Raw genomic sequence first — 14,376 nt, 5'->3', positions numbered from 1 at the left:
TTTTTTTAAAAAAATGGGGTTTCGCCCCCTCGCCCCCCGAAAAAAAGGATATGAAAAGTTAAAAATGCACATAGAAATTATCGCTGGCATGTAAGAAACAGAAAAATATTTGCATCATTGTCGTATGACCAATGTGACTTGAGTTGTACCCCCAAAAGGAATGGTCGGGACGCCACTGATTCAAGCTTCAAAATGCAGCAGTACCTTGAAATGACTATAGCTCAGAAACTAAATGCCCTAGAGATATGAAAGATATACCGTTGTACGCAGAATGAATCACAGATTTAGGCGATATATAATTTATGCACATTTGGCGTATATATGGAGGGGGAAAGGGGGGAAATCCCCAGAAAATACTTTTTTTTTAAAAAATGGGGTTTCGCCCCCCCCCCCCCGCCCCCCGAAAAAAAGGATATGAAAAGTTAAAAATGCACATAGAAATTATCGCTGGCATGTAAGAAACAGAAAAGCGTTGCTTTAGAACAACAAAGCCGGTCTTCCTTTGTTGGCAAAAAATTGACCTTGAAAAGAGACGCAAAAGAGAAGTCCCTTTCCCCGCCTTTCCCCTTCCATTTTCATGAAGACAAAAAAAAATGCAAAAAACCATTTCTGTTAAATACATATGTTAGGAACAATATAAAAAAATAAAATCGAAATTCTAGCCAAAAATAGAAAAGTTATAACGTAAAAACTACGACCTTGACACAGCATCTCGATCGAGACGCTTGGTACCCCGAGGGTTACTTTTGGGTATCTCGATCGAGACGCTTGGGCACCAAAAGGTTAAGAACATCTACATAGACAAAGGTAATGCACAGTGCAACGTTCTTGTCTCTATCGCTATTTGTGTTGTGGGAACTCTTGGACACTCTGTATATTGACCATGCCAATCTGACCACAGTTGTTTGACACTGTGAATAAGTGTGCTGGAAGCATAAATAATGCTGTAGCAAATATTAGATGCATGGCTTTATATGCATTGACACATTACCAATGGAAGAAATATATGCTTGTGTACGTGACACACACAATTTTATTGCATTGAAGCTAAGCGCAAGTAACGCATACCATTAGGAAGAGAGATAACTTATTAACATTCTAATACGAGGGCTGGGACATAAGTCATGGCAACCATATTTTTATCTCAAAGTTAAACGGTGACACCCATAGCATGTGGACACGTCATTAGATAGCAGTGTGATGAACGGTTATCAAACAGAAGGCAGTGATAATTCATTGTTGGATCAACCGTTATGCCATGTCATTTGTGTATCAAAATCAGGGGGGAATGCCAGAGAATGCTACAGTGAGCTGGTGGATACTGTGGGGAATATTGTCCTACCATAGCATGCACCTCTTTTGTTCATGTAACTATGCTTTCAGATTTGTAAACACATGTGGCATAATGCTATCTTTAAGTATGTTTGCTTGCTTTACTATCCTACACCTGGTACACATGATCAACATTATTAGTACATTCCACAGTACCATACACTGCCCCCTTCCATTTGTACATTTCGGATTTTCGTGCTGGTCCCACATTCTCACGGGAAAAAAATAGTTGCCATGACTTATGCTCCAACCCTCGTATGTAGTTTCTGAGTGGGTAAATACAGTGGAGAAGCTATGAGTAACAAGATGAAGTTTTTGTTTTAACGATAACACCGAAAAATTGAGGAAAGCAAAATAAAGTGTTTAAAATGTATTTGGGTAGGTAAAGGAGGCAACTATTCAGTGTTTCGCAATCTCGAAATAACGTGAATTAAGCCATTTTTCAGAATAAGAACAGAATTTTACACTTTAACGTGAAAAACGCCATGAAATATGCAATATAAACTGGAAACAAAAAGAACTACTACCCTTCAAAAAGAACTACCTGAAGCGCTATTCTGTCATTTGTACTAACTGGAAAGAATTCGCTCAGGGGTGATTTTCCCAGAAGGGAAATTTCATAGGAATGGGAAAGTTTTCAGGGAGAAGCACCTGTTGTGTTTTGGAGGGGGAGAGTGCATGTATGTGTGTGTTTACAAAATGGTTGCAGAGGGATTTTTTGCATTATTATGGAAATGTGATGTGTATGATTGTGTTCAAAGATTTGGGTGTTATCACTCAATAAACATTTCATATGATGAGATGAAATAGTTTTCCAAATGGAAGAATTTTGTTAGTTTCTCACAAAGGTAAGCCATACATTTTTTGGACATTAAAACTAAAATTTGTCTCAATTTTCGAGAATTAAAACAATGTGAAAATTTTAAGCATAGAAGGAACAGTAAAAATTCTTGTAAAAATAACACCGTATTAACCCCGAATGTTGTCCTAACCCACAAATAATAACACTTAATTGCAGTAAAAAATAACATCGAAATTCAGGGAAAAATAAAACGAAAACTTCACGTCCCTAGCTATCAGTGACAATTTAACAAGCTACATGGGGTGAATCAAATGGTGTTGTTTGTGGTGCCTCACTTGTGGGGTATTTTGGTGGATAATACTCAGGGTATGCATTTAAAATGGAAAAAACAGTAATAAACACGTCTTGGATAGTTCTCCTAATTTCAAGAAAATTGTGTGGGAAACACTTTTGATATGGGCCACTGTATTCAAATGGATAACTAAGAAATTAACATGAATTTAAACATGCAAATAGATCAGAATTTGGTTACCCAATGATATATGGTTGCCCATATCAAAAATTAATTCCTACAGAATGTCTTGAAATTAGACCTATCGAATAAGGGATTACTCAAGGTGCTGTCCCATTTAAAATTTTCCAGTAGCCCCCCCCCCCCCTCCTCAGTGCAACACTGTGGACATTAAAAAATGTCCCCATTTGAGTCACCTTATGAGGTTTCATGTGATGAAGTATGAGATTTTTCACGATGTGTTCTGCGTTTTAAAAATATTAGCCTGTTACAATGTTGGAGACTCATTTTTTTTAGACCTATCGATACGCCTCCTGGCAGGACACCATTTATGTTCAAAATAACACCATTTGACTCGAAATGCATTTACCTGTGGTTGCCTTTATACACTGCTCACAAAAAGTTTGGAATATTGTCATGTTAGAGAATATGTGATAGACACGGCTTTGGAATGCAACAACACATGGTATCTGTCTGGTGGACGTTCTCGTCTTTCCGCTGAAATATGCCACCGTGCCTATCGCCTATTGCCTAATATAATAATATTACAAACTTTTTGTGAGGAGTGTAGTTTGTGCAATATATTAAATGCATTGAAACTGTTAACCTGTTATTAATTTACAGTTACAGTTAATTAATGTTGTTGTTTAGTGTTAGTACCATATACCTTCAGTGGTAAACATAAATTGTGAAGAACTCAGAGATTGGTTTGGTAGCTGAAATGTCAGTGTACCAGGTCAAATCACAATTTCCCACTAACTTTTCCATCAGGAATGAGAAGCATTGTGGTAGAATTAACTCAAGTTTTATTTTAAGCGTAACTGCTGTGCTTTTTTTTACTTCTGTATACTGTAGTTCATAGGAACCAGTAAAAGTCCACGTTTAACACAACTTCACTGAGTTAGATTTCTTTGACAAATGTTGTTATTGTGAAAAAATAATTTATTATTTGTTACTTGGTTATCAAACATAAGAAAAACCAAATAGCTGACACATACTAGTTTATTAAACTTTAGTTGTAAGAGTGCGATGATTTAGTGTAAAATTGTACTATTATACACTGGTTACAAACTGCAAGTTGGGTAATGTCCTTAGTAGATCTGCATCAAATATCTTGGGGTTGTGTGGGATTCATCTGTCAAGGGCTATAGGGATGAATTCATTATTAACTCGTCACCATTAATTGTGTTCTGGCAGAGATGAAACATCTTATTCAAAGGCTACAATGTAATATTTCAGGCCATCATTGGATGAAGATGAGGAGGCACCAGTTCAAGGACCACTGCCACTGGAACCAGATGATGCCCCTTGGAAAAGATCAGAGTCAGGGATTCGGAAGTTGTGAGTATCGTAGTTATTAATTTATAACAACTTTCTTATTGTGCATACATAGCAAGTCAGGAAAACTTTTCACATAGAAAACGAAGAGTTGGAAAAAATAATAATTGAATATTATTTACGAGGACAAATCAAAAAGTCTTTGCACCTAACTATTTATTGCCAGATTACAAATCATAAAAGGAAAACAAGATATACACATCTTCTACGTACGTTTTGCTATTTTTCCACATAATCACCACACCTGTTGAGGCACTTGTCCCACCGTACCACAAGTTTCGCAATGCCTGTTGCATAGAAGGTGGTCGGCTGATCACGGAACCAACGACGAACAACATTCTGCACTTCGGTGTCGTTTGTGAACCTCTGTCCTGCCAGGAACTTCTTCAATGGACGAAAAAGATGATGATCACTGGGGGCTAGGTCTGGGCTGTATGGGGGATGCTCCATAATCTCCCACCTCCATGACTGAAGTTTGGCGATTGTTTTTTTTTCGCCACGTGTGGTTTCGCGTTGTCATGGAGGAAGACCACTTTGGTCACTTCACGAATACCCTGACGCTGACGCTTTTTCCTAATGGCTGCTCGCAGATGGGAGAGTGTGCGACAGTAGCTTGTCTCCATATACTGGCTCCATTTCCCTGTGGATATCTGTGGCTGTTTGTTCTTTGCACCATAAAAAACGAATAACACTTCGCTGCTCATATGGCGTGGACTTCCTGAGCACTCCGACCATCTTTGCCAACTGATAACATCGCTGTGCCATGGAAGAAATCGGAAGTTACAATAGGGTCGTTTCAAGAAAAGCCTACGGCATCGCTCGTATATCTCGCTTTTGTAATAACATTAATGGCAAGCTAGAAAAAAATTAGGCACAAAGACTTTTCGATTTGCCCTCGTATTTTGTGTATAATTTATTGCTGTTTACATATATTTTAACAATTTTTATAAATTTTCTCCTTGACTGTGCAACTGGGGTCAACCTATAACCTGACTTTGTTTGCTTGAACAATATATATGTTCAAGCCAAAGAAAATTATGGATTTTATACTTAGGCGTAGAACATTTGCTACTGTTCTAAGAAAAATGGTGCAGTTTTTAACATTAATCTGAGTTAACTTGGAAATAGTTTTAATACTTTTCATATCACCAAATTCATATGCATAACTTGGAGCCTATTTTTGAAAGGGCGGAATTGAACTTAAGGTTTAACTTTGGTGGGGCAGACTCAATAAGTTTTCCACCTCATAAAAATAGCATCCATTGTTATTTGTTAAATAACTGTTACATTTGCGAATTCACAATTATTACTCTTTATTGCTTTGCTTCTCAGGTCCCAATAGGTTAACAAAAGTACCTTTGACTTGTAAATTTTAATAAACCTGAAAATTTGGGGACAGGTCACCCCATTGCCCCTGCCAAGTTACGCCTATGAGTAACTTTGTAATCGGTAATGAGGTTGCCATTTATAATATGGTTGCAGGATCTTTAAATCTGGTAGGCATGTACAGGGTGTTCCATTTACAACGCAATCCGGAGTTTTGGATAGTACAACTTTTGAACCGGAAGTGGTACACACATAATTCTTATACCAAATTGAAGCCTTGTTCATGCATATATTTTTAAACCGAGTAACAATGATTGGATTTCATTAGTGTCCATGCAGTGTTGCCAGATGTAACGGGAAGTGTAAATAAATTTTTTTACAAAGCATGAAAAATGGCACATAACACACATGTGCGGACATGCCATCGGTAATTTTCAGTTTGGTTAGGTGGATTAGCTCTGCATCTATGACAGTGAAAAAAGAAATGTGCATTTCTACCAATAGCCAATCGGATGAGGCATCTTAAAGGGGAAAATTTTCATGAAAATAGTGTTACTTACATGCACCTGGCAACCATGCGATGAGATTACATTTTCTCCTCCTTGGAAAGGCCAGTCTACTCATCGCATGGTTGCCAGGTGCATGTATGTAACACTATTTTCATGAAAATTTCCAAGTTTCTTTTTTGTTTTCAGTAATTGCATGATGTATACAGTTTCGAAACACACCTTTTGTGGCACTGAAACACCAGCAGTGTTGCCAATGCACAGTCTTAATTTCTAAAAACAACGATTTTCCTAATTCCCCCTTAAATTGCCTCATCCGATTGGCTGTCGGTAGAAATGAACATTTCTTTTTTCACTGCCATCGATGCCAAGCTAATCCACCTAACCAAAATGAAAATTACCAATGGCATGTCCGTACATGTGTGTTATGTGCCATTTTTCATGCTTTGTAAAAAATTTCATTTACACTTCCCGTTATATCTGGCAACACTGTGTGGACACACATGAAATCCAATTATTGTTCCCCGGTTTTAAAAATATATGCATGAACAAGGCTTCGATTTGGTATAAGGATTATATGTGTACCACTTCCGGTTCAAAAGTTGTACTATCCCCAACTCCGGGTTGCGTTGTAAATGGAACACCCAGTAGAAAAGGGGAAGTTCTTCTGTACAATTACAGAAAAAGTATGTTCTTAAATTCTAATAATTCTTTACCCAAAGGGAGAGTGTATGGAACCTACATATTCTGGGAGTACTACTGTACCTGAAACAGGGGGGAAAAAGGAATCTGGTGGTCTTGATTGTGTAAGGATACTAATTCCAGAGGAGTGGGGGGGGGGGGTGTCTGGCCTTCTATTTTATGTGGTAACATGTTGAATTAATGTATGCTATTATACCTTGGTTTTACATTTTTCAGGGGACCAAAGTGAAATAACTGAAAATATTAAATGAGGAAAACATTTTGTAACATTTTGCACTATTGAGATCGTGAAGATCGAATGTATTATGCGGAAAATATAAAAACCAGGAACGTAAAAGAGTTCCATTGTTAGCCTATACGCTAGAGTATTAGAATAGCATGGGTCTTGTTGCTTTGATTCTCTGGAGTAAATAGCAATACATAATGCAAATACATAAGATTGAATAAATGCTACTGTTATTTAAGCAGGTGTGTTTCAGCCATCCTTACAACAAGATACAATGAACCCTTAAGATACAATGAAACAAACATGATGATCATGATCATACAATAATGATACTACACCGGCCTCCGTGGCAGAGTGGTTAGCACATCGTGCTGTGATCCCAGGGGTCCCATGTTCGAATCCCGGCTTGGGCATGGATGTTTGTGAGTTTTTCATTCATCATATCATCCTCATCTTCCCAAATTAGCCAAACGTGGCACAAGAAGCGAAGTAAAATAAAGCAAATCAATCGATAAATATAATACAAAGATTATATGTACAATGATAGCCTTGAATTGAGTATTATTTATACGGTGAAGTCAAGGCATGTAATAAGTCATTAGTAGTGTATTGTGGGGGGGGGGGATATTAATCATATAACAATATGATGTATAAGTGTAGGTGGAATTGTTTGGATCCCAAGTGTGCCACTGTGAAAAATTTTCCAATCCCTGCCTCACGCATCAGATGCTGTACTCTAATGATACATGTCATCATTAATTATGTCTAAAGGTATAAGATAATTAACAACGCATCACTACAGTATGTAATACACATCCTTTTTTATCATTCCTCAGTAGTTAGTTATGATTTGATATGAAACTAGGTAAGCTGCGGTATCTCAGTCGTCAGGGCATCTGACTACCATGCGAGAGAACCGGGTTCAATCCCCAACCGGGAGAACCAGGATTTTTTTCCACCTGTTCAAGTGGCTCCGGTGCCCACCCAGCATCGTATAAAGTGGGTATCTGGAGGAAAGTCTGGGGGGTAAAGGCTGCCAGGGGCATGGTGCTGATCACATCACCCCCTATATGCCTTCATGGCATGGTGCAAAGCACAGGGGAGCACTTTACCTTTACCTAGGTAAACTCATTTCGATGGTGATTACATCACCAGGTATGTAACTTAATATATCACATTGGCACTAGTATAGCTCAACCAAGATATGGAGAAATGCAGCAAACTTGCGAACTGAAGTGGATAGTTATTTTTCTCTTCTCAATTGGTGCTGATGTGTTGAAGAATGGTAAATATTTTGGCATCGCAAGGGCAGGATTAATTCCCTCTCCCCATTGTGAGTCATGCTTTCACTTCCATTGGAGACTGCTGTAAGCATTTCCATTAATTAAATAACTTTAAGTAAGGCAATAGTTCATGGAGAAGTACCTAAAATTTTCCAACAGAACACTGCAATCTTTGTTGTTACTGTCTTATAAATATATTGTTTATAGAACCTAGCTAGTTGAAGCATGTTGAGATGTTAAACAATTTGGTTTGCTTTGTGGAAGACATACCATAAGATAATGCTAGTGTTGTGCAGATTCTGATTTTTTCACTATTATTAAGTATGCTGCGATAGTTGTTAACCAAAGGTGCATTGTGTTTATTCAGTTTGTGCATAATATATATGTTTCATTTTCCTAGAGAAACTATACTCAGTAAAACCTCATTATGTGGAAATTACTGATTTCGAAACTATGCATCAAACAGAAAAATGTTATTACAAAATAATTTGTGCTGTGTATATGCTGTATATCAAGGCAACACCAAGAATTAGACAATCATTTACAACTTCAGACCGAGTCTTTGCCAAGTATTGTCTTGTATTGTAACGATACCATTTTTATACTTGGGCACACAAGGGTGACCAGCAAGTTCTATAAAGTAGGAACCTTGTTCTTTTTATTGGTTGTTGCATGTATTTGCTTTCCATGTTAATCAGAGGCAGTCTCTCATCATTCACCTCCCACGTTCTGTCTCCACGTGGTGAACGCATTTCTTATTATTAGGGCTTGGAAGTTGAAGACATGTAAATTGCCAAAAAAAGACCTAAAAATATCAAAAAAGGACCTAAAATCGGAAAAAAGGACGTATGAATGTGATCCAAATTAATTAATAACTTCAGTTTTAATTACATATTTAATGAATAAAAAAATACAAAATTCTGGTGGTATGGAACACACAGTGCGAAAAAAACTATATGAATGAAATGCATCTTTCAGTCCAAAAATGTTTTTCTCTCGTTTCAGGGATGGTTCAAATATATTTATTTATTTTATTTCTTTACGACAGAAAGAATGTTTAAGAGGTGATGAACTGATGATGATTCGAAATTGAGAATGGGCAGTATAAACGTAGTCGAAAGAAGGTGAAGTTGCAAAAAAAAAGCCGTTAAAACCTTAAAAAAGGCAAAAAAAGACCAATAAGCCAAAAAACGCTGAAAAATGCAAAAAAAAGACAAATAAAACCCACCCTTTTCTGGCCTAGAATGACCCAAAATGAACATATATTATATTGGGCCTCGTCTTCGGACACTAGGACAAAAAGGGATTTTTCCTCTACTTCCAAGCCCTGCGTATTATCTTAGCATCCTTATGCTTGAATTAACTTGTACATAAGGAATGCAATGCCACCATATGTTGATAATATCGATATCGAAATATCGAATATCAATGTATGAAATATCAATGTATCGAATATCGACATACCGAATATTGACATATCAATATCAATATATCGACTTCGATATTTTTTACAATATCAACACTTTGATATTTTCAAAATATCAACTTGATATCGAAATATCACACAGCCCTACTAGTGCGATATTTCCTTCTGGGAAGACACTTAGTAGCATATAGCATAGTTAATGGGCATTCAAACAAATAAGTGAAGTATGTATTCGTGAAGTACATACTTTAGCCTTTCGGACATAGCTTGTGGTTGTGGAAACAAGAGGTGTATGAATTTCTTTGAACCTTTACTTGAACTTTAAAAATAGTTGCAAATTTCTTTACATTTTTTTCCTTCACTTTTTAGTTCTATTTAATGTAGTTAGAATATTAAGTATCTCTTCTTCGTCTGTTATATATTTTTGTGAAACTTTATTTTTTCTTCTTTTGTCATTTTGGTGTAATTTACATAATGTAGTACGAAACATAATAATGTTCGAATATACTAACAGCAGTCGTGAATAGATAAAAACAATGAAGAATGCCCATTCTCATGATTCTCCATACTTCTAACATGCATCTAGAAGAATGTATAATATTTGTATTCGCATTGAATGAGGTTTTACTGGTACATATATAACATGTGGTCATAATTAGTTTCCTTACTCAGAGCCCTCTGGAGCCCATTTGAAGCATCAGATTGCAGTGATACTTGGTATAGAGGGTATGGAGATCATAGGGAAGAGAGAGAATGAATGAATAAATGAATAAATGAAAAAAAAAGTTCAAATTTTCACCACCATGTAGAAATGTGGCGCTGAAATATCAAAACCCGGAAGTCGGACATGTGAAACTTTATTTTTAGTTTCTCTGCACACCATCAATGTGAATAGCCCTTTGGAAGCATAAGACAGCGTGAACAATGGTCTCGCAAAACATTTTCTTGGATGTTCACTGCACACCAGATTTAAGCACCACATTTCCACCTGGTGGTGAAAATTCGAACTACCTTTTTCATCAGTATTTGCTTCCCCATGGTCTCCATAGTGTCTGTACCAAGTTTCACCGCAATCTGTTGCTTTGAACGTGCTCCAGATGGCTCTGAGTAGGTAAACTTTAAGTATGACAACCTGGTATTAAATCTATTTAGATCTCTTGCAGTGCGAAAACAAAAATATTAGTCACAATAGAGATAAAGAGCATGTTGTAATTTTTTTTATTTTCATTCACAGATTCTCTTATCTTACCACAATTTCACAAAATTTCCTAAATTCTCCTGAGCAGAATCAGTTGTAAGGTTAGAACATTTTTGTTTGTTTGTTTGTTTAGATTGCACAGGCCACAGAGTATGGCATTCATAATGCTTGTTTACATAAATATTTTGAATAGTAAGTGTGGTAAGCAGATAAATTAGTAGAAATTGCAATAGTGCATGCTGTTTGTTTGTAGTGCCTTGTTTGTCATTGAAACAACACTCTTGTAGCTTGTACACTAACAGTTTTGAAAATATTGTGCTTACAAGAAAGTAATTTTTTTGAAATTATGCCATTACTATTAAAGAACATTCAAGGTTGAACATTACTATGTATAAGTTATAATTTTTCTATGGAAATTTAGTTTTGTCCTGGGATGTGTAGCAAACCAATCCATGTATACTTCCTAACCAACTTGTGCTTTGGTGTGTTCATAATTCACTCCACTGCATTTTTCTGTCTTAAATTACTTTTATTTGCCAAACCAATCACAAGATTTCCCATATTTTTATTGGGTACATTTGATAATGTATAGCTACCGATAAATCCAATGTAATTTTATATCTCATACTTTTACTGTATCAATTATATATATCATTACCATTTCAGAATGATACACCTTGAATTATTTTTCTTTGTACTACTTTCATGATTAATTGTGCATGCACAAACAAATTCATTCTCATTATTACTGCTAAATCTTGACATTTATTAAGTTAACATTGTAAATGATTTTCCATATTTGTTTTTGCTTTTGTAACAATCTTTTTTCGTACAGTATTGGACTCTTTTTTTTCATCATATATAATTGAATTTAGTTTTTTAGAATCCTGCAATTTGTTTTGCAGAAATATTACATTTTTAATACTCTGCTACTACAATAAACATACAGAACTGAGTAAACTATTTTTCTTGAAAAATATTTTTTACTAAGGCTATTGTACAGGGTGAGCCAAAAGTCCCAGTACCCCCTATGTATTTTGTGATGAGGAAAGGTTATGGATCTGAAGTAAATAGAGTATGATAAGAGACGAGACATGTTAGCTGAGGAGGTTACAGACAACAATTAGTCCAGAATGTGTGTGGACACCATCATTTTCATAACGGAGAATTATGCGCCTCCGGGTACGGTGTAAAATTATACCCAGCATTGTGCGAGTGATCGTGGCAAATGCATGCCGAACGGCTTCTTTCAGTTCGTTAGTTGTGCCGGCAACTTGCTGTTTGATATAACCCCACAATGCATTATCACACGATGAAAGATCGGGACTTCTGGAAGGCCAGTTCAGAGGTGCTGGTAACTGTGGAGAACCACGTCCAATCCATCTGTTACGAAACACTTCATTAAGATATTCTCGCATGGCAATTGAAGAATGGGCTGGTGCTCCATCTGCACACAACTACTACTACCACTTAGAACTACAACCACTAATTTTCGCCACGAACCACTATCACAGCACAGACTCGCATACCTACGGAGTAATGGGACTTTTGGGTCACCCTGTAGAGACACACAATGACAGATGTGAATACATCATTTGCTATTTGTTTCTATATAATGATAGTTTGACACAAAAGTGCAGGATTAAGTTAACCACAATAAGTAAACTTGGGAACTTTACACTTTCCAGCCTGAACACACATCTGACATTACTGAAAATATCTTTGAAAAAACAATACTAGTAATCCTTTGATTTTTTAGTTTAATGAACTCAATGAAAACAATTCCCAAATATACTTTACACATAATGTAAGTAGTATATATTTCTTCGTTCTGAATATTTTTTGTACTTAGCTCTTTTTATATATTTTTTACTTCAAAATTTATGTTCATCAATCAAATGAAAAGGAAAATATGTGTGTTTAGCTTGTTTATTATTTTAAAAATACTGATTTACTTCATACTTCCTAGTTACTCCCCTTCCCCTAGAATACCCTTTGTTTTTAATTTATTATTTTATTTACTACAGTAAAACCTTGTTAATTTGGGGGGGGGATAAGTTGACCGGTTTAACGAAAGTCCGGATTAACTGAAATAACCTAAAAGAACAGTAGGAAGTACATTAAAACTCAGTTTATGGCAACAAAACACGTTTATTATGGTGTATTCAAAGGGCATAGGCCTAAATACACTATACAGTACAGTACAAAGTCTGTGGGAAACAGAATTTCAGCAGTGGTTGACTGCCTTTTCTTTGGGATGTTCTCTTGTTGACTTCTAGCCACATTTAAAACCTTGTATTCACCCTTTTTTTTTTTCTTTCTTTTTGCCTTTTGCCTGTCCGGATTAAGCAAAGTCCGGCTTATCAGGGTCCGGATTAATGAGGTTTTACTGTATTTTTATTTATTTTATGGCAAAATTATATTTATTTCAACCACATAGTAATGAAATGTTTTTTTTTTCCTTTTTATTTTATTTATATTTATGAAAGCACACCAAGTCATAAAAACCTTCGAGTGCTTCACGTCTATCCTTGATGGTGCTGATAGAGGGGAAGAAAAAATAGAGGAGATCAACTGTCAGGGAAAGGGGTTAGAATTTCAAAATGCACCTTGGTTTAAGAAAAAGAGGGAGAAGCAGTTTTTACGTGCAGAAAAAAATCCCTAAAATGAAAAATATGACCGTAATTATGAAAGCTTTATGTCCGTTGTGAAGCAATTACCTACAGATCTGAATTAGTAAAGTGGAAATTTGCTTTCCAAAATTTCAGACATCGTAAAGTTCTGACAATCAAATGGCATGATTTTTTATACAGGGTGTATCATAAGTAATAGCGCAAACTGACACAGTTGAAAGTACACGATAATAGAAGCAAGAAAGTCTCCGTAATTATGGGTCTGCAAATGAGCCGTTATCGAGATAATTGTGAATGTGTGGTTACAAGCTGTCACTGACTTCATTGTTTGTAAACGTCTTCCTAGTTGGTAAAATGCTAATATACAGTAAGGAAAGTCATTGGAGATCTCATTGCTTTTATTGAACATTCTACTTACTTTATCAAACATTAGTATGTTACAATTACTGTACACTCGTACCTGTTAAAGGAGGTCTTCAAAGTGTTGTCCTTGCGATTGTCCTTGCGACTAGATGCAATACTGTACGCGATTCCGCATTGAGTTTCGAATTCTTTCAAACACTCCCTGTTCATTTCGGAATTGGTCACAAGCATGTACAAACTCTGTGTACTGATTGTATCCATCCTGTTTGATTACAACGCCACCTCTCGGACATGTTCTGTTTTGTAAACAAAGAGCAAACCTCGGAACGCGCAAGGAGTGAAACACTCTGTTTACAAAATGCAATCAGTGATGGCTTCTAACCACAATTTGCACACATTATTAGCATTTTATCAACTAGGACGATGTTTACAAACAATGAAGTCAGTGGCAACTTGTAATCACACATTCGCAATTATCTCAAAAATGGGTGTCTCGTTTGCAGACCCATGTTTACTGGGAAAAGTCAGGGAATCTACTTTTTTCTGGAAAAATCAAAGGTAAAAAAGTAAAGTGCTCCCCTGTGCTTAGCACCAACATTTTTTAATTTTTGTAGTAGTGCACTAAAAGTAGGTAATTTTAAACAAAGCAAAGAAGGACAAGCAAGATATTTTAAGTTGTTGTGGACAAATATACTTCAATTTGGTTAGGAATATATTGTATATTAAATAC

General features: G+C 36.1%; 1 protein-coding gene across 5 annotated transcripts in view; it reads left to right on the top strand.

Annotated features, from left to right (window-relative positions):
• Window positions 1-14,376, top strand: part of Rilpl (Rab interacting lysosomal protein like) — a 99,047-nt gene that overhangs the window by 71,077 nt on the left and 13,594 nt on the right. For 4 of the 5 annotated variants that reach the window (XM_083140091.1, XM_083140092.1, XM_083140093.1 and 1 more), the window contains one exon: window positions 3,885-3,986. In XM_083140091.1, coding sequence (XP_082996217.1) covers window positions 3,885-3,986 — 102 coding nt within the window. Of the gene's footprint in view, window positions 1-3,884; window positions 3,987-10,686; window positions 10,752-14,376 lie in introns of all 5 variants that reach the window. The other variant, XM_083140094.1, reaches the window with a different exon arrangement.

This window comes from Lepisma saccharinum, chromosome 18, assembly GCF_977018435.1.
Source record: "Lepisma saccharinum chromosome 18, izLepSacc3.1, whole genome shotgun sequence".
Classification (NCBI taxonomy): domain Eukaryota; kingdom Metazoa; phylum Arthropoda; class Insecta; order Zygentoma; family Lepismatidae; genus Lepisma; species Lepisma saccharinum.
Note: the sequence above shows the minus strand (reverse complement) of the source record. Positions and strands in the feature narration are given on the sequence as shown.